This window comes from Lycorma delicatula, chromosome 6 (genome assembly GCF_047948215.1).
Source record: "Lycorma delicatula isolate Av1 chromosome 6, ASM4794821v1, whole genome shotgun sequence".
NCBI classification, from domain to species: Eukaryota; Metazoa; Arthropoda; class Insecta; order Hemiptera; family Fulgoridae; genus Lycorma; species Lycorma delicatula.
This window is the reverse complement of record NC_134460.1, coordinates 142832078-142858967: the sequence shown is the minus strand read 5'-3', so window position 1 is coordinate 142858967 and position 26890 is coordinate 142832078. Positions and strand designations below refer to the sequence as shown.

The following is a 26890-nucleotide window of genomic DNA, read 5'->3' as shown; positions in this document are numbered from 1 at the left end:
AATCAAAACAAAAAAAGAAAAAAAAAAAAAATATATATATATATATATATATATAAAGCTCTATATAAATATTCCATTTTTACAAAATAAAATATTCTATTATTTTTATCTGTATATTCCATATTTAGTTTTAAGTTATAAAATAACTGCTTTTCATTACTTTTGTAAGTGTTCAGCTGTTTTGGTCATTACTCTTAATAAATACAAACACTGTACAGTGAACTGCATCTGTTATATTCTCATCTTGGTTATGTATAGGAGCTGGTTTATTAAATTTATCTTCAGTTGCCTTTTGTAACATTTTATTCGTGATAAACATCAATCGGTTTTCCAATATGCAACTCCTTGAGGCATTCTAAATATTTTTGAGCAGTGAGATGCATTGGGATTATATCTGTATTGTTACATTGTTTAATACTGTTAATCTAATTTTTAATCTTTTTAATTACAGAGATTTTATGTTGCTTCATCTCGTCAGCTGAAAAGGTTAGAATCAGTCTCTAGGTCACCAATTTATTCGCATTTTGGAGAGAGTGTTACTGGTAAGTTTTATTAATTCACTGTGTCATTTTATATATAATTTAACAAATTTAAGTAATATTTATCCAACCCTGGGCTTTTCCATCTTTTTATACTTTTACAGAATGTTTCATTGGTTGATGGTGTTTTATAACAAAAGCTGTCAGAAAATTTGAGATTTAATATTATTAAATAATAGTAATGATTATTTTTATTTAATTGTAGATTAATTGTGTTTTGATGAATCAGGTTTTCAGTACTGAAAAAACATTACATTTTATTATGTACATTACGTAATTACATTTTATACTGACATAAGAAATGTTACTATATGATTTTGAATGATAAATTCTAATATTGTACCTCAGACGTACAAGTCCCTTCCAACAGAAAATAAGTAATAGACATAGTAACAAGAATTTTACCTACATAGATAAAAACATTCTTTCTTAGAATAATCTATTAAGTAATAGAGGTGGTAGTCATGTTCTTCATTCTTTTACTGTATAATGAATTCATAAATAAAATCGATAAAAAAATATATTTTACTATCCATTATTATATTTATTCAGTTACTTGTTTTTTTACTCACAGATTTTTTAATCCTAATTGTAACATATCATGCTTGTTCAGTTATTTTATTATGCATATTGTAGCGAGACGTTTCTTATTCTGTGAATAAGAAAAGAGAAAAAATGAAGAATTTAAATCGACAAATTTAAAAAGAGAAAAATCCACAGACCTTACAAAGAGGAACAATGAAAAGAATCTCTAGAATAGTGTAAAAGATTCAGACAATATGTATTTAGAAACCATCACATTTCTGCTGTACAGAACTAGCCCTAGGCCTGGGGTACAAATAATGCCAGGCCAACAAGTTGGGATTGTGTGATAATATTTCAAAAGAATGTACGATAACATTTGAGCATACAAAGTATGAATCGGATAAGTAATTCTGTTTTGTAGTTAACTTTGAGAAACTGTTCCGTGAATTCATTGTCAGTAGGGAACAAGGTGTCATTATTCATTGATAAAACTGTAAGCTAATCTCCTTTGTAAATAGTAGAAGTAAATAATCGTTATATATTGATTTTGTAATTGTAACCTTACTGCCATAATCACTTCTTAATTTTGTATAAATTTTCATTAGTTATTGTAAATTTCCTAACAGAATCAGTTATTATATTTGTAAGAGCTTCTATGTTTGTAATTTCAGAATAATATTAATATTATTATTACTTTAGGTATTTAGATACTAGTCTAGTTAGCTATTATTTATTTTTTAAATCTATATAATTTCTATTATGAGAAAGTGTGGGCACTTTTATGCTGTCAAGTCTTTCTGTACATAATCAGATGAAATTTGATGATTGAACTGCAACTTAGATGGTAGCATCTATTACAAAAAATACATTTTTCTAACAACTTTTGTAATTTGGAAGGAACCAATGTTTTGATGTAACCATGCCTTCTAGTCTTATCTTCATAGGAATTTTAAGATGACAGAGTGTACTTATTTTATTTTGATAGTTAATTTTTTTTTATGATTTTTGTTTACAAACAGGTGCCCATGTTATACGTGCATATGGTGTTCAGAAGAGATTTATTTCAGAATCAGAGCAGAAGGTTGATCTTAATCAGATCTGTTACTATCCTAGTCTCATTGCTAACAGGTAACAAATATTATGAACTAGGTTTATTCTAACACTGTATTGTATGTTTGCTACCAGATAGGTAAAATAATCTAATACCCTTTTCAAGATTCTTTGCAGCAAAATACACATTTTGACTAGCAAGTGGAATATTTAATTAACCATTTGTTTGGTAATTCTATAATCTTGTCATCCATGTATCTTCACTTACTGTTCAATTATGCAAAATTAGACGTTTTTTAAACTAAGATTGTTATCTAAATAAAGTTCCATAATGATACTGCAATTTTTAAGCTTGTAGATAGATACAATTTTAAAGCTCACAAACTTTTAACTTGTCAAATTTTTTAATGTACATATAAATTTTGTATAGTTTATTTGGATGATTGTAATAAAAAGCTATTATAAAATTCAGTCATGAGGTAATAACTATTTCATTCAAAAAAACAAAAGTTTTATTCAGGGATTTTACAACAGTATGTTATGTAGTCACAGTAACTCTTTTGCTGTCTGAAAAATAATCCACTTTTCTAATTCTGTTATTAAAGATTCATAACTAAAATACTTGTAAAAAGAAAATTCATTAACAAAAGTAAAATAACTTCAATTAATGTATAACAGCATTTATGAACATAGCATGAGAAAAATTTTATTCCACAATATCATTTCTTTGATGAAGAGAAATTAATTCTGTTCCACTTGCTGTAACATTTCAAAGATTCAATATTTTTAAATTAAAGACAGTCTCAATTGAAGATTGAAAATTTTCTAAAATATCTGCCCAACTGACAAATAATTAATTTGTTAGTAACAAAATGCCTTGGATATGGCTCCATTGCAAAGCTGACAGACCAGTCAAGACCTATATCAGTAAGGGCTGTAAAAACAAACTTATGCTGTATCATCAGAGTAGTTTCTAGTTACACCGGGCAGACCAGTCCAGAAGCTATTACCCAATAGAAAAATTAGATATGTTCACTACTGTTCAAAGCTGAAGTGAATTAAAGTATTATAAATTTTTGATATACTCAAGGTTATGTACCCCTCAGACTATCATACAACCAGCAGAGTTGTATCGGTCTGTCTGCTTGTAATGGAGTTGTACCATTAGTATCTTCCTGTCAATGAACAGAGCTTGTAGTTGTTCGAATGTGGATTTTCTGCTTTTACAACATTAGTGTGTTTTAGATAATTTTTTATTTTTACAGTTGCTCCTACAAAGAGTGTTGTGCCATCTTGAGTATGATGGTTGGCTTGCAGAGTTCAGATTGAGAGTTTGATCTGTTCTATTTACTTGCAAGCTATAGGATTTTGTATTTGGCTATTATTGTCATCCTGTGTGTAGTTGGTACACAGCCACTGAGACTTGGGTGTATAATGTGGAATTGGTAATACTGCCCAACATACCTTCTAAGGCACTCTGGTTGGATCGTGGCTGTTCCATTACAGTAGTACTTACTGGAATAGCAGTATATGCTGTACAGTTATCATAACAGTCAGTGACTATGCTGTGGGGGCTTTCTTCGAATTAGACTTTAGTTTTAGTTGTGAGTACATACTTTCATGAGCTGATTAACTCAATAAGAAGGGCTGCACTCTAGGTTAAGAAAAACATATCTGAAGAAAGCCTTAGCAAAAGCTAAAAATCACTGCTGGGTTTTCTACCAGTGGTATCAATTAAGGTCTGGTTGATGACTAAGAAATGTTTACTATATTTGAAAAGCCCTAGGCAAGGAATGTAGAAGATAGCATGTCAACCATAATTATCCACAACATGGGATGTCTTCCCTGCAAGGATTGTCAGGATGATTTTTTAAAATTTATATTTGTTATAAATAATTCCAGCCTCCTGTTTCACCACTAAAGCATCATATAACAAATTATACTTGGTCTTTTCTTCAGTATATTTTTTCAAAATCATGATTTTCTAACTTCTAATTCTCAATACTGCTTTCCAGATGTTTCTTTTAGACATATCTTTCAGATATTCAGAAACTGATTATGTGAGGCAGAACATATTAATGCATCTGCTTTATAGTTTCTTTGTGTTATTGTAATTTTATTAAACAAGTCTTAACACTTGAGAACTAATAGACTCAAATACTGATAACTGTTGTTATATTACATTGGAGTAATAACAAAAGTTTCTGTTCTAATAATTTTTTTAACTTTAAATTCAATTAATTTTTTTTAATATAGGTCAAAAAATTAACAATGATATTCACGTATATTTAATTTCAAAATTTTTGAATCCAATAAAATATTTTTTAGGCATTATGTGCAGAAATGTTTTTTTCTGGAGATGTTATTATTTCAGCCTAGAAAATTTAACTAAACTGTGTGCGAATGAGCATATTCAAAATAAAGCTCAGTATTCTTATTTCTTTTGTTACTTCTATGTTAGATGAAAAACATTTGTCAGACATCCTTAAAATTTATACCTTGGTGTGTTAAATTCCAATGAATTGATAAAATAAAGAAGACATGTATTTGGAAAGGAATATAAGAATGTTTATGTGAATATGAATTTTTCATATCAGTTATGAAAAATGTTTAAAATAATTTTACACTGTGTAGTATTCATTTTGGCATTCCAAAAGTGATAAAGCATGAAACGAAAAAGGTTTAACATGAAGTACTTAGAGAATTTGAAGGCAGAATGGAATTAAAAGGAGAAATAACTTTTTGGACCACATTATAGATGTTCGATTGTAATTTAGTTCTACAAGTAAGTGTGAAAGCTAAAAAATAATCAACTATAGAATAGAAAATTGAAGATGTAAGATTTATGATTAAAAATTAATAATAAAAAACCCGAGTTGAACACATTTCTGTAACACTTCATGTTGTTGTGTGTATACTTTTAGTATGATTTTTTGTCATCTTTAGTTATATTAATTTTGTGCCGATGTTTCAGGTGGTTGGCAATTAGACTGGAAGCAGTTGGTAACATGATTATATTCTTTGCTGCATTATTTGCTGTACTAGGGCGCAGTTCAATGAACTCAGGATTAGTTGGACTTTCAATAAGTTATGCATTACAGGTAAATCAATACTTTTGAACTGCTTTTTTTGGCCCACCCTTTGGGCCAATGGTTGATGATATCAAAAACTTTACTTAGATAAGTTTTAAGCCCTTATCCAAAGAATAGTAAGAACTTTAAACGAATTCAATATATTACTTAATAAGAAAGTTATAGTGATATTTTGTTTTTTTCGAAAAATCCCCTTATTTACACCCCCGTGGTTCGATTTTGCCCATTAACGAACTCGACTGAGATTTTGGGTCGTTAAATTTTATGTATCAATTTGAAAGTGATTGGCACAAAATTATGGCAGTTATCATGTCCACAAGAAAGTGAAATATATATATAAACTTTTGAACAGATGTTAGTTTTGGGGTCTGGGGGCTGTGAAACACGAAGAAATGTCAAAATTTTCCGGAAGTTGAATCATGGTACCCATTACAAGAAAGAGGTAGCTTTCTTATGAAATTACCTAAAAATATTTTCGCACAAAAATCTGGAATTCCATCAAGTTCATTGTAAACAATTTTAAAAAATCGGCATGTGTTACTACAAGAACTAGTAATTAAAAATCATAAATTGCACTACCAAAAAAGAATGCTGAAAAAAATTGTAACTTCTTTTTAATAAAAACCTCTATTTAGCAAATTTTTTCTGGGATTCTCAACTTCATTATATAGAGGTTCGACTGTATAAGAAAAAAATCACAGCAAGTCAGGTGAGTAGGAATGGAACAATGGTCATCTTCTTTATTGACAAAATCTGTTTACATGGAGAGCAGTATGGAAAGGGGTGCTGCCTTAGTGAAAAAATATCACATTATACTCTCCTTCATCACTAGGTATTTTCATCGCATACATATGCAATCTTCCCAACTTGTCTGTAAAGAGATGCTAATTTACCATCTGTTCAGGACGAACAAATTCTCTGCGAAGAATCCTCTTTACATCAAAAAGTAAATCAATATTGCTTTTATGTTTGATACAACTTGTATGTTGCTTGATTGTAACTTCATTTCCTGGTCCTGTCCGTAGCAACTCTTATCACTTGTCAGAGAAACTTGTTTAGAAAGAAACTGTTGATCATTTTGAAGTTGGCCCATCAACACAACTGGTTTTCTTATTTGTGAGTGACGAAGGTAGAAATTTCTTAACATTGAATTTCATGTTCCGATTATCAGTTAAAGTTCTTTGGCAAGAACTCCCAAGACACACAAATTAATTCAGAAATGTCTTCAATAGTCTGACAACAATTTGTTCAGCAATTGTTTTCCCTGAGAGGAAACAAACTTTAACATAGACTTGTTCTGCTTGTTATGATCACCCATCATAAAAAATCACAGAACATGTTTAACAAGCATTAAGAAAAATCAACATGGGGCATTTTACATACAACACGAACCAATGCCATATTGCAGTTTTTCCACATAATACAAAAATACTTGCTATGTATTGTGGTGGAATTCACAACTACATGATTACAGATACAGATTCTGGTTATTTTGAGTACCCTCTCATTTATATTTCCAACATTTTAACTAGAAATCAATATTATATAATACACAGGAAACAATTTTATTTTGTTTCTATTAATGGGAGTTTGTCTATAATCATTTTCCTGACATTTGTAATTAATATAAATATTAATGAATTGAAGTAAAATGAAGCTTATGAATAGAAGATAGGTTTCTACAGCATATAGAAACTAAATTGTTTATTAAGATTTAATTTATATTGTTCAATCGAAGGCTTTAATAAAGTACAGAACTAAGATATTATACCTTTCATTATTTTTTCAATGAAAAACTCAAATATAATAGTAGAAGTGAAAGCAAAGGAAGGTTGAAAAATATTAGAAAATCTTTAACACCTCCTGTTTTAAGTTTAAAGATTAAATATTGCACCTAAGTAGCTTATTAGTGGATGCTAGATAGTTTCACCTTACTTCACTTTAATTAAAAACATAACTTTCACCTTACATCATTTAAATTAAAAATACCACGTACTTTACCAAATTAAATTATATTTTGATTACTTGCATGCTAATTTAAGCCTGATAATTAAAAAGCAAACACTGTAAATCAACATGACACCAGCACTCCAAATCAATCCATCATTCCCATTAAGAAAGTATCATTCCTCTAACTAAAGAATAAACAAAACATCATTTTTGTAGGCTCATTTTTACTGTTATTCCTAGGCTATTAAATATACAAAATAGATTATCTAAAATAATTATTAGTTTCTGTCTATTTTTCAAAGGGAATTTAAAATGCCTTTTGGTGTAGTAGTAGCTTCAGAAAAGTTTGTAATGGTTCCCATCAGTTTTAGTTAGTTTTAACACTAAACAGAAATAGTTTAAATTACTCTACTGTCTGCTTAAAATTTTTATTTAATGTTTAGGAATTATTTTTCACAACATATCTGAGAGACAAAAGTTATTATGAATTGAAGAGAATACTATTTTAAAAGTACAATAGTTCAGGTTTCTTAATTTCATTAACTTTGTTTGGAACAAGATTGAAACAGTCCTGTACTATTATCATACATATGTTAAGACAGGAGAGAACTATTTCCTATTTTATCAATTTCATTCATTATTTGCAACCACTGTCATATTCAATCACTAAATTTGAATAATAGTGAATTACAACTGCATGTGAGTAGATTCTCATTAGTGAATGGATGTGTAATTCTTAGAAAAAAAAGATAAAGTGTCTAGCATCATTGCTAGTGTCTCTGTTTTACAAGGTACATAAATTTATTTTTAATACAAATGAAAATTGCTTTCATAACATTTACATATATTGATTGTGAAAATATTAACTTCCTGATTATACTGGTGCTGTCTCTCCTATTAGGCTTCGCTGAACAATTTATATAATTCAGTTAACCACTGTGACACTGAGATTCATTTCATATGGCTGTTAAGTGTGTAGAGAAAAAGCTCTTTGTTGCAGTTTATATTTAAGTTTTTAATATACAATTATGTGGATACCTCTTTGAGTTAGTGTATTCTTGGTATGTGGATTACTTGATTGGAGGAAGTTTTGCCTGAGACCTTCCTGGAATTCTGTTTTTTTATCTTGTGGTTGTTCAAAATCGTATTTTGGAATAAAGTGATTAGGTAAATCTATGACTCTAAATTCTTATTATAACTATTGCTGTAGACACCACATTACAAAACATTGTCAAAAAATGTTGTAGAAAATGTAGAAAAAATGTTGTAGAAAAAATGTTGTAAAATGTTGTGTTTCAGAAAAAAGTGGTGCACACTCTAAGTGTGCACCACTTTTTTCTGAAAAGCCAAAATGAATTGTGATAATTTTTTTTTTAACTGTTATATGTGACATTAAATACAAATAAAAGAATGGTTTTAGAAATTCGGTCACAATTCCTGCAATCTGATATAAAATTGTTTATCATGTTGTTCTTGTTTATAAAAACTGATGTTTTTCCTGTTACAAATTCACTTTGACAATTCCCATGTGAATATATTGCTTTAAAAAAACTTATAATGACAAAAGATAAATGAACTGAAAAATATTTATAATTTAGTGTTAATTAAATTGTTATAGAAAAGTAGTTGAAAGCAGCAAAAATTTACATTTCTTTTTATAATATACTTATTGTCTTCATTGAAAAATACATCACAGAAATGTGTAATCCCTTTTTCACTGAAGAAATGTACAAGACTCATGTCTTGTACATGTCTGCTACTTTGTACTTTGTTTTATTTTTTCAGTTATACAATTCATACTGCAGTAGTTATTGATTATAAAAATTTCAGTCGCCAAGCTAACATATGTAAATAGAAGCAGTGAACTAAAACTTAATTCAGTTTTGTATTAAATTCAAAATTATTACGAAAAAGTGAATTTTAAGAAATGTAAAGTCAAGCTTCAATTTTTATACATTGATGTCTATTTATTTTCTGTTAAAAAAAAAGTTTGATCTAACCAGTATGGATCTTGATTTGGGTTAATATTGTTGTTTTTTTGTAATTTTATTATTAGAGCATTTTTTGATTACTCTGTATTTCATGTTTCATTAATTTTAAAAAGTTAATTTGTAATTGTATTAATCTATATTAACTGTTTATTCAGGTAACCCAAACACTGAATTGGCTGGTCCGAATGACATCTGATGTTGAGACTAATATAGTAGCAGTTGAGAGAATTAAGGAGTATGGAGAAACACATCAGGTAAACAAATTGGAGAGGGTATACAGAATCACAAATTACAAAAAATAATTTAATACTCTGTTCACAAATTGGGTCCTTTGCCTTTAATATAAATACTTTATTTGAAACTGTGAAATCATTTATATCTGTCAGCTTGTTAGTTTTACATATACTGTGATTATAGGAAACTATCCATAAGACAAATTATATTCTTAAACGGCATAGCCATACTTAAAAAAACAAAATACAGGGTTATCATAAAAGAATGGTGCGGTTTCAGAAATTCATAGGAAGATTGTAGGGAAATTTCTAGATGTTATATTGGTATCCCTGAAAGCCTCCAACCCAAAAGTTTGTTTATCACCACTTGTAACCACAACGTCAGTTCTTGTATTGTTGTTGCGGTGAGTTTAGTGAGTTACTATATTCTCGGATAAAGACAAAGCAAAGTGTGTTTTATTGATGGCTGAATTAAAATCCGTAATTTTAGTTCAACGTGCGTTTCGACGTGAATTCGTTAGAGATCCACCATACAAAAATAACATAACACGTTGGTTCAAACAATTCGAAGAAACTGGATCAGTTAAGAAACAGAAATCAACCGGCAGACCAATTGTACCAGACAAAACGGTTGAACTAATTAGACAATCAGCAATTAGAAGTCCTGGGAAGTCCATCCCCCGTCGAAGCGTCGAATTAAGTATTCCAAAATCAACAGTTCACAAAGTTTTACATAAAAAACTGAAATTGCACGCTTATGAAATCCAGATATTGCAAGAATTGAAACCCAATGATGGTGTAAAACGTTACAATTTTGCTGTTGAAATGTTGGACAGAATAAGTGAAAACAAATAATTTTTAGATGATATAATTTTTACAGACGAAGCTACATTCCATGTGAATGGATGTGTTAACAGACACAATTCATGAATATGGGGCTCTGAAAACCCACACGCAATTACTGAGAAACAATGCGATTCGCCTAAAGTTAATGTTTGGTGTGGTGTGATGAAAAATCATGTAATAGAGCCTTTCTTCTTTGCTGAAAAAACAATTAATGGAGTTGTATATCTTGACATGTTAACCGATTATTGCTTTCCTCAGCTGGATGAACTCGAAAACATTCATCAACTTCATTTCCAACAAGATGGTGCTCCCCCGCACTTCAATGCAATGGTCACGGATGCTTTGAACGAAAAATTTGAAGATCGATGGATAGGCCGGCAAGGACCCATACTTTGGCCTCCAAGGAGTTCAGACCTGACACCTTGCGATTTTTTCTTGTGGGGGTACATCAAAAGCGTTGTTTATACACAAAAAATTTGCGACCTAAACCACTTAAAAAACAGGATTAATGAAGCAATGACAATTAATGCAATGTTAACTAATGTATGGAGAGAAGTTGAGTATCGTTTGGACATCTGTCGAGCGACTAAGGGCACATATTGAAATTTATTAATTATGTAAAAAAATGTTTGAGAAGACAAATTTGAAAAATAAAAAACATGAACTGTAAGTAATAATGTTTTAATTTAAACCATGTTCAAAACCGCACTATTCTTTTATGATAACCCTGTATGTTGTCTGACATACTACAGAAAATTACAATTAAGGCAGTTTCCTGTTGAGTTATTCATTGAGCCAGATACACTTTCAAAACATTCTTTTAGTTGCTGATCAATGTAGTGAACACCAAAATACATACAACAATCAGCTCTACAAATGGTTTATTCTACAGGAGAAGTGGTACATAGAAATTACACCATAATTTTTGTGTGTTCACTTATATGAACATAGAAATTACAAGAGCTTTGGTTCCAAAAGTTACTAAAGCTACTACAACCTTTAAGGTAGTATATTTTATTTACATGAATGTAGGTAACATTATCTGATAATTAATTTTTCTCAAAAAGTATTTGAAGAAGTGGTAGAGTGCAGCACCAGTACCTATTGTACAGTTTTTTTGTATCCTTATAAATCACATTAATTGGTCAACAGCCCCTCTGTGTGTTAGTGAAATAGATGTTTGCTGTGTTTTTGTTTGGTATATAATAATGGAATGCAAATAATATTGGTTTCAATGCACATGATTTTAATGGACAATTTGAATATGCACAGTGGCCACAAAATTTTGCCAAAGCTGGTTTTGCCTGAATATAAAAAAATTTGTTAGAATTTGGAATGTTGGAAATTTGGTAGACTGCACTTAAACAATGATCCTAATTGCCTTAAGGTGTATAAATGGTGATGAATCTTGAGTGAAGAGGTATGAAATAGAGACCAAAGCTCAGTTATGACAGTAAAAGTTATCATCCCCAAGGCAAAAAAACAAATAAGATGAATGAGAAACAAGGTGGAAATGATGTTGACTTTCTTGTGACTACTGCAAAGTTGTGTGTCACAAATACACACCAGAACACCAGTCTGTCAACAAACAGTATTATTTGAAAGTTCTGCATTGCCTCATAATGTAGTTTAATGTATGAAATCAGAACTGTAGAAATCTAGCAAATGACAATCGTATCATAATAACACCCCTGTCATTTGTTATGTGTTGGGTAAAGTTAAAAAATAAAAAAACACACAGCTAGTATTTGCCAAAAGAAATTGGACTTTAATGAGAACAACTTGATATAAGTTAATTATTATAACCTTAAAAACTACTTAATACATCAGCTGAAATCAGCGTCTGAACAATGATAGTTAACTGAAAAAATACATGAGTACACGCTTCTAAATACAGATTTTTACAATATACGTTTTGACAAAGCCTGAAGGATAACATGAAACACCTTAGTTTTAATTATAACTTTAGAAAAATATGACATCAATAAACATAATATGACTGGAAAGCTATTGCATTACTGACAAATGCTGTAATATTGAAAAATTAGCAATGAACAAATGTCATAAACTTAGAAAAATAAATTAAAGTAAATCTTGATTGGCATTGGCCTTTCCTGATTTATGAACCACAAACTTAACGTTAAATAATGTAAAAATGTAATTCTAGTTTGACGTAGAAAAAGACACAATAATATTACAGTACAAAAGAGTTAATTACAATATAATCACACTGAACTTAATTGAGCACATGAAATGGGTTGCAGCTGAACAATGACAGCCTTCTGTAAGTGACCTGTCGTGACTGTACTAAAGTGAAATTGAAACTTGAACGGCATAGGTAGGATGAACTGAATGTTCCACAAATTTGAATGATAACATAAAGGTTTAACGTAATGAGTAATGAAAAACTGAACTTGCCTGTAGCACACAAATATTTGCCAGAGATGAACTCGTAACAGCAAGTACAGAAGAATACCTATGTAGTCCTGGGCATAGTCCGCACGGTGAATCAGGAATACAGCGGCGTGATGTGGTTTAGTGGTAGAATGAGGCGTGGAATCTCAAATGTGTAGTGATGAGTTTGAAATTCTGCTTGAGCGTGAATGTTACCACAAAGTTTGCAGGAGAGTATTGCCCTAGGCGACTGCAGTGGTGAGATGTTGGAGGTACTCTGCCGAAAAGATGGCGAAAAAAGGCGTGGGTAACCAGATCCAGGTAGTGGACAGGAGAGTGTGTGTGTGTGTGTGTGTATTAGTGAGGGGACGAAAAAATAACGGGTGTATGAAAAGGGTAGTCAGAAATAACTCGATAGAATAATAGGCGCGGTCGCTAAGGATGACGGTGGGAGGGTCGAACACAAGAACAATAATAAAAACAGGTGGGCTTTACAGACCCAGCAATACGAAACCAAGTGGAATTCAAACATTCCTTGTAACAAAGCAACGGGACCTACCCTAGCTTGGAATTCGTAGAAAATAACGGAAAACTTTATGCCAGAATGGCGTAAACATTATGTCTAATCCAGAATTTTTTGGTCAAGCACAGAATCGCTCAGGTTCAGTAGTTAGTTTCTTACCGGCTAGATATGACACCTAATTTCTGGTAGTTCCCTAAGTTGAATTTCTCTAAAATGGTTCTGATTTGAGGACATAGTAATGAATGCAACAGTGTAGTTGGTAGCTGTTCCTAAAGAGGACTTCAAATTATACATTTTCGTAATGGAAGGACCACTTGGTGAATGTGAAGTTACAAAAGGAGCCTGTTTAGAAGGAAACTAGGATTGGAAACCACTAAGTTAGCTATTTTTTTTTCACAACCTATGGTCAGATACATTTTGAACAGAACTTGAATATATCAAAAATGTATAAGTTTTACTATACAAATTTCTCATGTATAATAAAACATCTACTTGGTAATCTACTCATGTACTCTTGTAATCTCAAACATTACCAGAATTTCTTCTCTCATAGTGTAAATTAATAGTGTAGAATACTGTAAAAGCATTATTAAGATGAAAAGAATGACAATTTTCTTTATTTCAAAATTTTCCTTTTAATCTTTTTTTTTTATTTGTTGTAGGATTTTTAAAAGTTACATTTGTTTGTGTATGTGGTTGTGCATGAATATGCCCTTATGTCAAAATTATGGATTTGCAAAATTAAATGTAGAGTATGGAAGTGAAGTTGAATCAGTTAAGTGAAAAATTTATTTGATATTTCTACTTACGTTATATCTCACAGAAAAAAGGGATACATCTGCCTTTACGGTGATCAAGATCAAACATTTTCACCACATTTTCTTAAGGTTTACAAATATTGTGTTGCTCACTCATGATATTTAATTAATTTTAGGAAGCTGCTTGGGAGATTACACCTAACTTGGTGAATGAAAAATGGCCAGAAAAGGGTGAAGTAGAGTTTAAAGATTACCAGCTGCGTTATAGAGAAGGCCTTGGACTTGTTCTTAAAGGAATAACATTCTCTGTAACTGGTGGAGAGAAGGTATTTAATCCATTATTTTATATGATTAAATTATTTTAATGCAATGATGTAATGAAAATGACTCCTAATTTTACTTTCTTGGAAGTTTACAACTTTCATGCATTTTTATATCTACTGAAAACCATTATATTTCAATATCGTGAAGGAATAATTAGTTTTATTTTTACTTAAATTATATATACCGTAAAAACCTAATAATGATGTATTTGTTGTTTTTCTTACATATGTGTCAATCAAATTGTTTTTTTTTCGAACATATAATAATAAATTATTATAAATAAATACAGAAAAGATTGTTTTTTTCCTTAAAAACTGCTATATTTTGTAATTTGGAACCAGGATTCCATTATATTGTCCTGAGTTTAAAAAATAAATTTAGATGTTTCTAAACATCTAAATTTAATAATGTTTGATTAACATTATTAAATGTTAATCTGAATGTTAACCCTAATTTATAAAATTGTTATAAATTATCTCTCTTCTGCTATTACATTATGGAGTATAATTAGGAATTATTACATCTGTATTTCTCATTAGAATCTAAAATTTGTCAAAAAATTCTGTATTTAAATTTTGGTTTTTTATTACTTTTAAAATTGCTTTCAGATCGGTATTGTTGGTAGGACAGGTGCTGGTAAATCTTCATTGACACTTGGCCTCTTTCGAATTTTAGAGGCTGCTGGTGGTGCAATCTGTATTGATAATGTTGATATATCAAAACTCGGTCTACATATGCTACGTTCGCGACTCACAATCATACCACAGGATCCAGTACTTTTCAGTGGCACATTAAGATTGAATTTGGATCCATTCAATAAACATTCAGATGATGCCATATGGCGAGCTCTTGAACTCTCTCATCTTAAAACTTTTGTCAGTGGTTTGACAGCTGGCTTACAACATGAAGTCTGTGAGGGTGGCGATAACCTTAGGTCAGCATATTTTTCTACTGTATTATTGATTTTTTCATTGTAGAACATTTATTTTGTCATAAATTATTTGCTGATGACAGTACAAAGCATATGATTCAAAGAGTTTCTAAAATTGAATTTCATACATCTTATGTTTGAAAGGATTATTTGAAACTTAAAAGTTGCTGTAGATTCTTTTATAATAAAAATATGTTAGCATTATCGTATGCATGAAAATATTTTTTACTTCATTGATAAGTTTTTGCTCTGTAAGAAGTAATGTAACAATATATTAATTTTCAGTAATTTTTTTTTAATATTCTGTAAACAGATAACATTCTAAAATTATTTTAATGCCTTAAAATAAAGACTGCACGAGATAGATCACCAGAGTAAAGCTAAGTCACTTTTGATCAGCCCTACCCGACAGTGAAAAATATAATTGTTTCCTAGTCAAGTAGTGAAAAAGTGTAGCAGTGGAAAATTTATAGTCAAAAGCAAGGGAGCAGAATATGTCTGAACACACAAATGTGGTTCGGGAGAAATTTCACAGAAATGTTTACCGTCCTGAAAAATAGAAATCACGATGTAAATATCAACTGATGTTGTATTCACATCATTTTTGCAATCATTAACTAGAATAATTGATCTTTTAACAAGTTTTGAAAAGAAACATCCATTCTATTGAATACAAAGGTAGCAACATCATTCCTGGTGAGCAATGACTCATAGACTCAAATTGCAACAGGCAAGGGATGCATTACTGATAAGATGCGTTGTGGTCACCAGTATGCGAATGCGTCTTGTCCCTTTTCTACTGCACTATTTGGCAAAGACAGTACTTTTTCTTGGTTTAACAGCTTTTTCTTGGTCAAGCTCAAACAGTAATGAAAAATTACAACTGGGGAATTGGCTATGAGGAATTAATTACATTAGCTGATGAACTACAAGTGAGTTTTTTAAACTGTAAATCAATCCAACAAACCCGTTTTGTTCAGAGTAAATTGAGAGTTTACAGAAAATTTCAAAGAGATTTCAAATTATTTTTCATTGCTTTGAAATAAGCGAACTAAATGCATCCAAAAAAGCAAAAACACTGAAGCTAAAAAGTAATAGCTAAAATAATAGGGCTAATAAAATTCTCTAAAACTGAACCTAAAATATCAATTTTCGTAACTAGCTGGTAAATGAAATTAGTGACGAAATCTAGTTGCACCCCACAAAGTTAAAGATATGTATCTGGACATTTTTTTATTATTACCACTTCAATGAAAAACACAATGAAGAAAATGGAAATTGAAATGAATAGTGCAAAATTAAGTGAGGAGAATTTTCCATCTCTTTTAAGGAGCTTGAAAACTTAAATTGCAATGTATACTAACAATGTTTACTACCTGATTAAGATCTAGAGAGATCAAGCCGTTCAAAAACTCAGAAAAAATTTCAAGATGGAGTAGAAATTTATTCAAATGAAAAAACCTTCATAAGTTCTAGAAAAAAATTAGAAAAACCTTTGTGTAGCATTGTCAAATCAACTTGAAATAAAAATTAGCGAGCTATAGTGAGTTATAGAAAATGAGATAATGTTTTAGTAGCAGCAGTTCCTAAGAATAGCAGAAGAAACAGATGCAAATACACTTGAATCTTTAGCAATTTTATTAAATTGGATCAATAAAAATTGAGGGTGCAACTTTGATGTGAAAGTTCTTTTTTACAGCAAAAAATTATGAAGAGAAACTTGCATTTAAACTATATAAATGTAAGCAAACTTACATTTAAAAAAAAAATACTTGTTTCTTCAAATGAGGCCAAACAAATTTCTTTAATTGACCAAGAAAACAGAGTGATCAAAGAACTATATACCAACACTGAAGATAATGCTGAAATCCCAGAAACAATTTTCCCCTTGAAAACTGCTTAAAAATCTGTTGTTAGTCTGTATGTGAATCTGTTGGAATAAGTCAGTGGCAACCATCTGCCCAACTGAAATGAAAAATTTGACACTTTTTCAAGAAGTATTCATTTCATGGAATGGTGGAAAATACCATTTACCATTTTAAGAGATTTTCCTCAACCAATTATATAAAAATATTCAAAACATCAAAATTCATCCATCACATTCTCCACAAAGGTAAAGGAAGACTGCCTTTTCTTAATGATTTGAATTGATAATCATCAATGCATTCATTACAGGTAATTGTCTGAACCATTTTTCATTACCGTACCTTTAACAAAATAGTTAAATAATCCTATAGATATCGAATCAGCAGATTTTTTATTAGCCCTACAATATTTATGTATGTTCTAAAAATAAAACAGGATAAATTTCAGCACCTGAGAGGTAAGAGAGGTAAATTATGGTAACTCCATCAGATTTGGATTTACAACTGTTTATTTCTCAGGTCCTAATTTGTATTCTAATAATTAGCTTAATAAGTAAGTAATCTTTTTTTAACATGTCTCTTAGATTAAGCCTAACACATTTATTTTATTTCAGTGTCCTCTTCAGTGGTCATCTTCTCTTGAACCCATCACATTGCAGCCAATATTAGACTATTGTATTTGTTGAGTTGTGATTATTAATGTATTTCTAGTTCAGAAGATAATTTTTTGAATAAATTAAAGTGTCTGCAACCTATGTATTTTTATTACTTCTATTTTTATAACTCATCATATACAATAAATTGGTCAGTAAAACGTAATAAACTCTTGTCTTAGTTTTGGGAAAATTTCGAAAAATTTCTGATCAAAAAAATTGTGTTTGGTGGAAATTTCAGGGGTCTGAAAATTTTCTGCTCCCGTGGTGAAAAGTATATCCAGCAAGAATAAATCTGTTAATATTTGCCTGATTTTCTGTTAGAATAATTATTGTACAACTTTTTTAATTTCAAAAAAACTAAAATAATAAATATAAGACTTTATATATTATCGTTTTAATTGTTTGTAAAACCCCATTTTAAAGTTAAAAAGGAATTCGTTATGCTAATTGTTACAGTTTTCTTATGTCAGAATAATTTGAAATCAGCAGTTTTTGTGATAAAATGAAAGCAATTTATTGAAATTGATTGATTGATGCATATATATTCTTGAAGTCTCTTGATAGCATATCTATGGTTTCACAGCTGCATCCCTTGTCTGTGTTGTAAATATATCTGTACATCTCTTCATTCTTGGTCCAGGATGCATTGTTAATTAAAATCCAATAACAGAATGTTGGCTGGAAAATAGTGTCAAGAAACCATTAATATTAAATTATCATTGCTCTATCTGGGTGGGCCTCAAAGTGTACCTACCTCAGGTATGTAAGTGCTATTTGGCCATTATCATCCTGATACTCAATTTGGAAAAATAATTAACGAAGTGATAGTAAGCAGTATGTTATAATATAAATTATAATTTATGTGATTTTTACAGTGTCGGTCAGCGTCAATTAATCTGTCTTGCCAGAGCACTCTTACGTAAAACTAAAGTTTTGGTGTTGGATGAAGCAACAGCTGCTGTCGATTTGGAAACAGATGATCTGATTCAGCAAACAATACGTACAGAATTCAGACTCTGTACAGTACTGACAATCGCTCATCGTTTAAATACAATCATGGACTCTGACAGGTAGTATTTCATTAAATGTGTTTACAGTAATAAGTTTTGTAACTTAGCACCTACAATTACTTTCAAGAAAATCTTTCATTGTATACATCAAATTAATATTAATTTTTCAGAGAACTTGAAGATCGTTTTTTTTAGTTCAGTGCAATTTATTGCAAAAGAAGTGACTTGAAGCTTTATTCTTAGGTTTATGGTTAAATCATTATAAGCAGTTCTTTATTGCAGGTTTTTTTTTAAATGGAATGTGCGAATTTTCATGAATTGTGGATCGTCAGTCTTGAAATCCTATTGTGTTTATCAAAAATGTTTATTGGCTTAGTAATAATAAAACTTTTGAAAAAAGTTGCTTATTTGGTCATGTAGGATAGTTGTTATTGAACTCTCAGAGTACTCTCAAGAGTACCTCTATTTAGAGGTACTGATTTTAAGATAGAGAATTTGGAGAACATCAAAAATGTTTTTTATAAGTATGTGTTGTAGACAACATCAGTATCACTCTGCATTTCACATTATACGCTAACCTAATTAATATACAAGGTGTGATAAAAAAAAAAGAGAATTTTTTAATTCTGCATGCTATGAGTATTTGACTGAGTTTGTCTTCTCCCCTTCACCTGCAGGACTGTCCATAATGTATATCAATATTTTCAACCATGTTAAATGCTTAGTTCACACTTGGCAGCCAAGTAATTTTAGGATGTATTTTATTATGAGTGATAACTTTTTTTTTAAATTGATGGAAAAAAGGATTTCTATTAAAATATAATAAAGTGAAGTGGTGAAGATAAGAAAGCTTTTGGCAAGGATGTTATGTTAAACCCAAAGTTTATGATTGGTAATAACAGTTTCAAAAAGAAACTGTTTTACCACCCAATAATTTTACACAATAAATCAGAATTGTGTAAAATTGTTAGATTTAATAATTCAAAGTTGAATCATGTAGATCAATTGCATTGAAAATTATCCAAAGGATATATAATGATGCGATGAAAAGTCTTTGTAATGAAATGTATTAGGGATTGTGTCAATGATTCAATGATTTTCTATTATCATTTGAGTTATGAGGGATATGACTCATGTGGAATTGTGGGGTATAACTATTAAAGTATACTGATCAGTCAAAATTGGACATATTCGGTTTTCACCAAATCTTGACGAATTAACCCCAAAGGACTCTAGAAAACCAAAAAATGGCATGAAAACCAAAAAACGGCATCAAAATTTCTGTGACAAAATGTGCGTACATATGTATGTATGTACATTGGTGTGTAAATCGCCTTATATCTCCAGAACTATGTTACCTACTTTCACCAAACTTGGCTAGAATATTTTTATAGTAGGGGCACTGATGCTCTTAAATTTTCAATTCAAAAGATCGGGGTGTGGGGGATACAGGGAAAAAAGTCTCATTTTGCATAATTAAGGTTATATATTTTTTTGATAATTTTGTGAATATTAATGAACAACTTTTGTAAATAAAACTTTTTGCTAAAAATCCCATTCCCCATTCCTAAAATTAGTTTTAATTTTGAAGAGTTACAGAAGGCAGTACAAGGGGTGATTTTAATTACTATTTTTTTTAATTTTTGTGAACAATTATAGAAAAAAATCTTTTGTGTAAAAATCTTTTTGCTAAATTGCGCCCCCATTCCAAAAAATAGTAATAATTTTGGAACGTTGTAGAATGCAGTACTGTGGGTCTTTTTCATTGCAGTTTTTTCTGTTAGCATCTCCACAAATTTGTTCCCCATCAAAGTGGGGTCTTAACCCAAGACACCCCCTGCCCATACACACTCTACATTCCACTTAGCATTCTGACTACTGCTGTAGTCATCTGCTATGTTATGACATCACAGGTGAGCAGTAGAATTAAATAAATGAATAATATTTAAAGTGGCCGCTAGTTCCGCCACACCTGCGTGAATGAAATACGGTATGCATGCGTGCTTCAGTTAAAATCACTGAATTAAACAAACAGAACATATTGTATTTAAATAAAATGATATATTTTTAATTGTTTGTATAAGCCATGCATCAGAAAAAAGCTGCATGACGGGAAAGTCCTACAACTGTGTTGTCAGCTTTTTTTATTTGCATATATTTATGTGTGATTGATTTTTGTTTAAAATTTTATCAGTACATAAAATTTGGAATTGAATTCCTGTTCATTCGAATGTTTAATATATACATATAATACAAGTCTTCAGTTTTTATTAATACTTTTATCTGTTTATGGGTGAATGACACTTTGTGAGTGCATGTGCAGGTGTGTGTGTATTTGTTTTCTTCCCTACTTTCAAATAAACATCCTTTTTTATTCAATCACTCTCTTTTCTTTTTATTTCTATCTTTATTTGTTGTTATTTTTATTTAAGATGTTACTATATTATTAGAATTCCTCTTTCCTCGACTGTTTGGTTATATAAAAACACTTCAGTAAATTACATTATGCAGTCTGATAGTGTTAGTAGCCATCTTATATATACCTAGTGTAATGTTTGTGTTTTATACTATCAAGTGAAAAAACCAAAAAATTTGTTTACTCTGACCTTCACCGCTATATATCGACAAACACAGATAAGCTCTGGTGGGGGTCAAAACTATAACTAGAAATTAAAAAAAAAAATAATCGCCCAATAACAATCTCTAAGGTAAATAGATTACGATATACCCTTGTAAAAAAAAGGCAGTTTAAATTTAAGTCAAACATAACTTACGCTCACTAACCTCATCTAATTAAAGTCAAATATACAAATTATATATGTTATTCTCCAAAAGTTAAATATAAAAATTATATATTTTATTCTTCAATATATCAAAAGATAAAATCACACTACGAGTGAATGTCTGCCACACTAGTTTGATTGCCGCTTCAGAAACTGAAGGTCTACCCTGCTTTCTGAGGTGGTTGCTTGCGATATTTTTTTTTTTGGCTTGATATCACCACATAAGTTTAAAGCTGTGCGTGGGATATGAAAATGGAATTTTGTAACGTGTGAAAAATGCCATGCGTGACTGGTGTTCAAAACTCCTTTGTTTATTATTTTTACATGGTTGTCTAAAAACAAGTGCAATGTATTTAGGGTGTTTGTATGTATATATGTTTCTTTCACTGTAGCAGCTAAACAGCTGAACCGATTCAGATGTATGACCCCATGTTGGAATCCTTATGTTATAGACTATATAAATATGTGTGTGTGTGTGTGTGTGTGTAAATAGATATAAAAAATTTGAAAAAATATACTACATACAAAATTGTTACCTGTACTCTCTTTAATTATACTAAATTAGTAATTATCCTATATTAAAGAGCAATGGAGATGACATCATGTGCAGTTTGTGGTAAGGAGGGCCACATGATTGCATTACAACTTGCCAATAGAAGTAGACAGGCTGTCAACCTTATTTGGGAGGTGGACCTTTGTTTTGGTGTTGATGTGGTGCTCCTGAGTGAGCTGAATGTTGCAGCGGTTTCTTGCTCAACCTGAATAGTGGACAGAGAGGTTGTGGCAGTTCCAATCATTAGTAGTGGTGATGACAAAAGTTTCATCCGGGCTGATCTCGGTGAAGTATTGGTTTACTCTTGTTACATCTCTCCAAATAGTAGCACAGAAGACCTCACAGCGTTCCTGGATGGCTTGAGTAAGGATATTTGTCAATATCGAGGACGTAACGTGTTAATAATGGGGAACTTCAACGCGAAGCCCACTGAGTTTGGAGGTGTTGAAAGAAATATCAGAGGGGTCCTCTTGTCTGATTGTATCAATGCATTGGGTTTTATGTGCATTAACAGGGAGGGAGCCACCTTTGCTAGAGGATCCTTTTGGTCTGTTTTGGACCTGGTTTTTGTGATGATGGATTATGTAGGCCTGTACACTGCTGGAACATTTTGGAGGACGAATGTTTGTCTGATCAACGCCCCATCCTGATTAAGACGACGATACTCCTACCTTTGACCTTAGGGGGCTATGTTCTACTACATCAAAGCCTGGATGTTGGAAGTTTGCAGAGACAATCCATAGAAGGGAATTCAACTTGGATTCACCGGAGGAGTTTGTACTCCAAGTTAAGTGAGAGTGTGTGGCATGCAGAGTCACTATTTGTCATCCATAAAATAAGCATGCATACTGGTTATCAACTGAACTCGAGATCTCATAGAAGGAACATGGCAGCACGTAGAGCTTATCAGTGGACAGGACGCACAATGATCCGGTTATCAGGTGTGAGGCTTATTGTGATTACATAGAAGTGAGAAACCATTATCGATATGAGATAAAGCAGGCAAAGAAGTGAGCCTGGAACGAAGTTCTTGATGAGCTAGACCAGGATCCCTGGAGTAAGGGTTACAGAATTGTATGTAACCTGTTTGGATGCAGACTGCCAGCGTTTCTGGATAACACAGTCTGGGAGTGCATAGCTGCTTTGTGATCTGTATCCCAGGTGCCGATAAGTAAGAGAGGAAGTGGTAATCAATGAGTTCAAATTCTTTACAATGGCAGAGCTTATTACAGCTGGTAAGAGAACGAAGTTTGTTCGGGCCCTGATGGGATCCCGGCTCAGGTGATAAGAATTATGGTCGACACATTGTGACAGTTCCAGTTCTGAATGTTATGAATGGTACCTCAGGATGCATCCCTGTATCATGGAAGGAAGCTGGCACTGTATTGGTAAAGAAGCTGGGTGCGGTTGATGGGCCGGAGGCGTACAGGCCAATTTGTCTGATCAACAGCTTCTGTAAGTTATTGAAACGTATGATTGTGCCATGACTGATGGAGAATATGCAAGTGTCAGGGGCCCTGAACAACAACCAATGTAGCTTCCTTGAAGGACTTTCAATGGTGGGTGCAGTGAGACGAGTAATGTCTTTGGCAGATATTGCTGCTTTGGACACCTGGAGGACGTGGAAGATATCGGTGCTGATTGTACTACATATAAAGAATGCATTTAATTCCCTCCAGTGGGGTACGGTCTTCCAGATGCTACAGGACAGAGGTGTTGATGGGTAGACAACTAAAACAGAGCTACCTGTATGAATAGATTTTGATCCATAGAACTGAAGAACGTGAATTAAAATTTTGCATCATTGGTGGGGTGTCCCAGGAGTCTGTGCTGGGCCTCCCATTGTGGAACTTGGTGTATGACAGGGTGCTTCAGCTGGACTACCAGGATGGGGTGACGCCAGTGGCTTTTCCTGATGACCTGGCTTTGTTGGTCACAACATGAACTGAGGATCAGGTGACGGAATTGGACAGCGATTCCATTAGGCAGATCTCCAACTGGCTTGAAGAGAGAGGATTGTCTTTATCGCCACAGAAGACCAAAATGGTGCTGTTAACAGGAAGGAGGAGGATAAACAATCTCACAATTACTGTATGTGATACCCCAGACTAGTATCAAGTACCTGTGTATCTGGATAGATCATAGGAGGTCCTTCTCGGCGCATGTCAGGGAGAGGGAGATGGCGACTAAGGTTGAGAGAACTGCCAGAAATCTTAGTAGACTTATGGGGGCGACAGTAGATCCCCGTACATCTAAAAGATACATTTATGGACATGTTATCAATTTGGAGTTGCTCTATGGAGTGCCAGCTTGGCACCGTGCGCTTGCAGTTGAGCGAAACAGATGCCTTCCAGAGAGCATACACCAGCGTTTGGCTTTGAAAATAGCAGCCGCATAAGGCTCACTATCAACTGGGGCCATTTTGGTAATAGCAGAACTGCCACCCCTACAACAACTGTCGTGCCATAGATATAGAGTATATGAAGGCCTAGATAAAACGGACTGTTATGAGCAAGTGCTTGATAAATGGCAGGTTCGCTGGGATATGGCAGTTGCAGGTAGGTGAACCCATAGATTGATCCCCAATGTCAGAACTTGGATCGGGCATAGCTTTGGGTAATTGGGATACTGGTAATTGGGCATGGGGCATTCTGTGCATATCTAGCTGGATGTCAGAGAGTGGAGGACGATAGATGTCCCTACTTCCTAGCAAGGAATACGATAGATGTCCCTACTTCCTAGCAAGGAATACGACAGAGAACCTAGTCTTCGACTGCATGAGATGGGTGCACGAGCAATTTGAATGTGAATTGTCAGTAGGACCTCTAACAGTTGATAATATTATCCATAAAATGACTAAAAATGAGAGGCAGTACCTAGTGGTATACAATTTGTTAGCGATATTATATGGGTCAAGGACTGTGAGGCAGGGAGATGAGGAACAGCCCTCAGTGGAGCTGTCGTCTGTCTGTGCTCGCACGGGTGGGCAACGGTGATGAAGCTGTGGGACTCCCAAACCCCTCCAGCTTTGACTTTTCATTGGACTTCACATCATAGATGGCTGTTATCCCTCATTTGAGAGGTGGTTTACGGTGCATGTTGGTAGTGCAAACAGTACTGGGTAAGTACAGTTAAAGATAGAAGATATTTTAAGATAGAATAAGATCAGTATCCCATAAGAAGAGGCTGACAGTGATGTTAGTTGTGAGTGTAGTCATGGTTATTTTTAGAATACAAAGCAGCTAGAGTAAGTGTCACTGTTAGTGGTGTGTTAACAGTCAGAAAGTTGGGGGCGAGGGATAGCCTGTAGTAGAGTCGTCATCTGTTTGTGTTTGTGCGGGTGGGCAGTGGTAATAAAGCTATAGGACTCCTAAATCTCACAGCTTTGACCCCTTCAAGGCAGAGCCTATGCTTAATTGCATGTCCGGCTTTGGGGGGAGAGGATCGGTGAGAGAGGAGTTTTAGTCTACAGGGTGCAGGCATACATATGCTCATTAGTAACATCTTAGCAGAACCTATGCGAGTCCGACACTATACCACTTGTGGGGTGTGCATAAGTGGCATTTCTCCGTCTTAATTGACAAAATAAAAATTGTGTAGAGAATTTAAAAATGGCCGCACAAATGTTCATGACAAAGAGCGGAATGGCAAGCCCAGTATTCAGACCAACAAAATTGTTGAATAAGTGAACCAATAACTGCAATGTGATTGGTGATTGACGATTAGTGCTCTGACTGATGAAACTCTGCGTGTTAGATGCATCTCTGTCTACACAATTGTCATAGAAAAGCTCAGATATCACAAATTGTGTGAAGTGGATGAACGTTGTTGGACCACTATCAACAAGATGGAGATGATTTGTTTTCCCACATTGTTACGGGTGACAAGATATGAATATCCTACATCAACACATAATCTAAGCAACAGTCAATGCACCATTCAAGTTCCCAAAAATCGAAAATGTTTAAGCAATCTCCATACTCGAGTCGAAAAATGTTGGCTACTGTTTTATGGGATGAAAAGGGTGTCATTTTGGTTGATTTTATGGAATGTGGATCAACAATTACTGCAAAATGCACACCAAACTGAGACGTGCAATCCAAAATCAATGACGTGGGAAACTGTCATCTGGTGTAATCCTCCTTCACGACAACGTGTGTACAATATTGTTGCCTTAACCAAGAAGAAGATACAAGATTTTTGTTGAGAACTCTTTGACCACCCTTCATATATAGTCCTCACCTTACACCTAGCAACTACTTCCTCTTCTTGCATTTGAAACAGTGACTTGGTGGACAACGGTTTGAAAATGACGAGGAACTCAAGATTGCCTTTGTCAACTGGTTCATTTCCCAGATGGCGAACTTGTATGCAGAGGGATTAAAGAAACTGGTGAAACAAAGAAAAATTCAATTTCACTCCCCAATTACGCTGTACAACCAAAAGTAATACTTTTCTTTTCTTCAAAAATCTGTAAAATGTTGATATTTGAAAATAAAAAATTCATATTATTAAAAGAAAATTTCTCATTGTAGAACATGTTACTAATTAATGAATTACAGAAATAGCAAAAGAACTACCTTAAAAGGAATCATTCCTTTTAATGTAGGTATTTTATATACACAGCAAGTTCCATATCTTTATCACCCAGTAATAAAAGTTTTTAAGTGATTATATAAAAATGGACATTTTCATTATTGAAGAATCTGGACTTAATTTAATTGTCCCTAAGAACACTAAAACATCCTCTTTAAAAAAAGTTATATGTAAGATATTTCTGTAATAAAATTTGTATTAGAATGGGAAACAATTTTTTTTTAATTTTAAATGTAAATTTAACTGAAATTTAAACCCTTGTTCCCTTGAT

The 26890-nt window shown here is 32.4% G+C and overlaps 1 protein-coding gene across 4 annotated transcripts in view; it reads left to right on the top strand.

Moving 5' to 3' along the window:
• The window catches only part of MRP (Multidrug-Resistance like Protein 1), a 174908-nt gene that overhangs the window by 142033 nt on the left and 5985 nt on the right, over positions 1–26890 (top strand). For all 4 annotated transcript variants that reach the window (XM_075368697.1, XM_075368695.1, XM_075368694.1 and 1 more), the window contains exons 22-28: positions 452–542; positions 2084–2192; positions 5089–5215; positions 9303–9401; positions 14078–14227; positions 14834–15159; positions 18553–18747. In XM_075368697.1, the coding sequence (XP_075224812.1) occupies positions 452–542; positions 2084–2192; positions 5089–5215; positions 9303–9401; positions 14078–14227; positions 14834–15159; positions 18553–18747 (1097 nt within the window). The remainder of the gene's footprint in view (positions 1–451; positions 543–2083; positions 2193–5088; positions 5216–9302; positions 9402–14077; positions 14228–14833; positions 15160–18552; positions 18748–26890) is intronic.